The 4386-nt window shown below is 28.3% G+C and overlaps 1 protein-coding gene across 1 annotated transcript in view; it reads right to left on the reverse strand.

Annotated features, from left to right (window-relative positions):
• LOC105449456 (golgin subfamily A member 1-like) overlaps window positions 1-4386 on the reverse strand; it is a 15581-nt gene that overhangs the window by 6454 nt on the left and 4741 nt on the right. The window contains exon 2 of the mRNA XM_011688709.1: window positions 3313-3731. Within this exon, the coding sequence (XP_011687011.1) occupies window positions 3313-3731 (419 nt within the window). The remainder of the gene's footprint in view (window positions 1-3312; window positions 3732-4386) is intronic.

The raw sequence follows: 4386 nt of genomic DNA on the forward strand, positions 1-4386 counted from the left end.
TATGTGAATTATGTAATATTTTTTCTTTTATTTTATTCTCGTTTCCTATATATTGAAATAAAGTTTTCTCTCTAAAATATTAAGTTTGCTTTGTATATGCAGTTGGTTATTATTTATCTTTAAATAGTACCTTCTTTGTGTCGCATGGTATAATTTAAATGTGTAAAGCAGATTTCACATTTAAATTTGAACAATAATGTTTTAGTTATTTTAGTTATGATAATTATTTTTGTTAAAATTTGTTTCTCGAATAAAAATATTGTTACATAAAAGTTACGCCACTAATGATAAAAATATTATACGCAATATGTATATGTATATAATTTGAAACTTTACATTATTATGTTTTAATAACTAATAAAGATATAATAAAATATATAAAACATAATTAAAATATAATATAATTATTGTATTTTGTACGATAATAGCCCATTTACAAAAATGTTGAGTAACATATTAAATATTAAAACACAATAATGTAAAAAATTTAATGTAAACAATATTGTACATAATTCGTTATTATTACAAGATAACACAAACAAGTATCTTTCCTCAATTTTAATATTTGTTGAGCTTTGTATATTTGTAATAATATAAAAAATTCAAAATGCTTATCAAAATTGAATCAATTCTTGAATGTGTTTCCTTACTAATAGTACAATTTCTTATAATTTATATTATTATTTTTTAACAAAATTTAAACAATATAAGACTGTGTATAATTAAAACAATATTATTTTGTCTTTTTTATAATAAATTTCAATAATCGATTTTATATAATAGTCATAATACGCCTTCTTTACATTTTATTGAAAAATTATTTTTTTAACTTATCTTGACGCTAATATATTTATGGAAATTTGGCAGAAGAAATTGATGTCATATGCAAAATAATAAGAATGACAATTTTATTTTAAAAGTTAAATACATCGAGTGTTCAGATTTCTAGGTTGATTACTATATAAACTTTATTAATAAATAAAGTATTAGTAAATTTTCTGTTTACTGAATGTTTTTAAATGTAAACACTTTTAATTATATCTATGACATATTTTTAGTACGCTTAAATAGTAAAATAGATTTAACAAATCTTCTATTTTTCATTTAACATGCATTTAATTAAAATAAAAAAATTATGTTTTAACATATAATATTAGCAAAAATAATCAATATGCAAACATAGAATATTAATAGAAGATTCTAATATTTTATATAGTGTATTTTTATATTTCTTCATGTGAGTATACATTTTTAACATTTTAATTTCTTTTAAAATTTTAAACTTCTATTTTTATATTCTATATACGCATATAATTCCTTATCTTTTCAAAATAAAGAGGTATGATTTATTTATGCTTCATCTCTGATGAATAAATTCAATAACGATGTTTTGATGACATTTTGACGTTAACATGGCAATATCAGCTTGCTAGATTAGATATCTATAATCTTAATGAATTTAGTGACTTGAACAATTTCAAATATTTGTAAAATTTTAAAACAATTTATGATTTTTAAAAATTTTTATATACATTATATTGATTTCTTTAACTATTCTGGATTTGAGAACTATAATGCTATATTTTTCAAACTTAACATTATTTTTATGTTTAATTTTATGAAAACTCTTATATTTTATTTCAATACAGGTGAAAATATTTGGCGTTTTTATTAAAATACTTATGTTCTTAAATGGTTTAAATTTCAATTTGTTTGCAGTGTAATCAATTTAAACGCAACTCTCATCTTGTTAATTTTAATTTTCGTAACAAAATTTTTTTTAAAGTGAAAAAATTTTAACAATATAATTAATTTTGAATAAAATATAATATTTCTAACACATTATAATTTATATGATAAAGTACATTACACTTTTTTACAATTTTCTTCTTATTTTTTAAAATTATTATACAGTCTGTTAAGTAAGAACGTGGTCGACCTTATTCACAACTAGTAAAAGTATTGCTCTAAATTTTTTGTGAGCTGATAGAGGGCATCTTTGTCTTCGATGCACTTTGAAGAATGATTCAGTTATTGTTGATCTTTTGTAAACAAAACATGTTAAGCGCCAAATACGCCACGCGCTACGAGGCTGTGTTTCTGTGCAACCACCCGAAAAGTCCGAAAATGTCGCAATCAACAGCTGCTAAATATATGGGGAAATCGAAACAATTCGTGCAGAAGTGGGTTGAGAGATATAAGACCACAAAAAATGTCGATGATTTACCGGAATGTGGATTGATAGGAAAATTGAAGAAAAAAGACAATAAAATGATCATAAAATTGTTTTTGCGTAATCCTGGCCTAATACTGCGTCAAGGACAAGCAAAGTTGAAGCAAAAAGGATTAGATATATTGCACGTAACTATTCGAACTCATCTCTATGCTCATGACATGAAATGCCGTAGTACAATAAAAAAAAACCTTTGTTGAGTGAGAAACATGTGAAAAAGCGACTCGCTTGGGCGCACGAGAACATTAATCGAGATTTTAGTAATGTAATTTTTACTGACGAATTTACTGACAATTGATAAAGCTTCAAACAAACTTGATCAACTTCCACCAACAGGCATGTCGAGCGAACCGTTAAACACGGAATAAAAGTGCATCTTTAGAGCTGCTTTTCAAAGAAAGGATTCGGCATTTTGCATCTGTACTTTTACTTATAATCTGAATGCCAAGAAAATGCTGGAAATCTACGAAAAGACTTTATTACCGTCTGCCGAACATTGGTTTATCAATAAAAATGAGAACTGGATTCTGCAGGAAGATAACGGAGGATCCTAAATACCGCAGCAAGCTTTGTACCGAATGGAAGGAGCAATCTGGCATCATTACATTGGATTGACCGTCGCCGTCACTCGATGCCAATCCGATCGAAAATGTGGGCATATATCAAGAATGAACTTCAAGGAAAACGTACATATACACTAAAACAGTTATCTCGCGAGATTCGTTGAATTTGGAGAGCCTTGCCGCTAGAATACGCCGTCAATTTAATTGAAAGTATGCCTCGAAGATGCCAAGCGATTATCGACGCCGGTGATGACTGGATGCATTATTGAGGTGTATCGAAGTCCTTATTAAGTAGAACGTATATATATGTTTAAAAATTTTTTTAAATAAATTTTTTTATAAATTAACGCGACCACGCTCTTACTTAATAGACTGTACATGTAACATATTAATTAGCATATAAGTAGAAATTGTATACAGCATAATAAAAATATTCTTTCTCTTGGATTTGAAAACAGTTATTTTTAAATTGCATTTTGTTAAACTATGTTATCTGTCCAATTTATTTTCCGTTACGTATATGGGGAGAGATGAATTATCATAATATCCATAAATTTGCTGTGAAGATGGCGGAGATGGGCTCATAGCGTGCATCATATGTATCGGTTGCACATAAGGCATCATTTGCACAGGAGTGGCCGGTGGGATCGAATTATTACCGCCGCGTCCTAGAGTCGAACCATTGTAAGAACTTATATAAAGATCGTGAGGATTGATTTTGCTCGAGTAAGCACTTGTTGGCCTGATCATTGATGCCTCGTGAATGCTAGATGCTGCCATCGCTGCAATTCTTGCTTCTTGCATTTGGTTGCTCCAACGTAATCGGCAGATGCAAATCGTAATGATAATGATCGCGATAAATGCCACTACACTGCCGACGATGCCGATAATCAAGGTGTCATCAGTACTTGAATTATTGCTCATTGTAGATGTACCTATCAACAATCAATATATATGTTAGGCTCAAAGACCAAAAATGCTCACAGAACGAAAGAACCGACCACAACGCTTCTGGCTTTTGAGATTTAACCACAATGAAAAATTCGTGTCGTGGCTCTTTCAAAAAACACTCACAACGCATTCTGACAGATTTAAAAAAATGAAATTTGTATTGTGGTTCTTTTGAATCACTTTCAATCGACCAATACGCGTTGTATAAATGAATCAGGCTTTCTGATTAAGAATCATAAAATAAAACAATTTCCAATAGCACTTACAAACATTGAGTCTTTATTTGGCTCAAATCAAATTCACAACACCTTTACATTTGCAAATCAGCTTTTTGATTGAGAATTATAAAAAAAAACCGAGGGGGTAACCACTTAATGAAATCGTGGGACAGTGTTCCCGAAATCATTATAAAATCTTTACGAAATCTGATTACAAAACGATTACATGAGGATTTCGTCAGAATTTCATACTGATTTCGAGACTCTCGACAGCTTATAATTATTTTATTTAAAACAAATTAGCAATCGATCATGTGTTTCTAATCAAATAAAATCATTTGTAATTACTAGAAATTTGATAATTACATATGCAATCATTATGTAATCAAAAGAAATCATTTATTTTACTAAATGACTTCAT

The sequence above is a fragment of the Wasmannia auropunctata genome, unplaced genomic scaffold, assembly GCF_000956235.1.
Source record: "Wasmannia auropunctata unplaced genomic scaffold, wasmannia.A_1.0 LD336076.1, whole genome shotgun sequence".
In the NCBI taxonomy this organism is placed as follows: domain Eukaryota; kingdom Metazoa; phylum Arthropoda; class Insecta; order Hymenoptera; family Formicidae; genus Wasmannia; species Wasmannia auropunctata.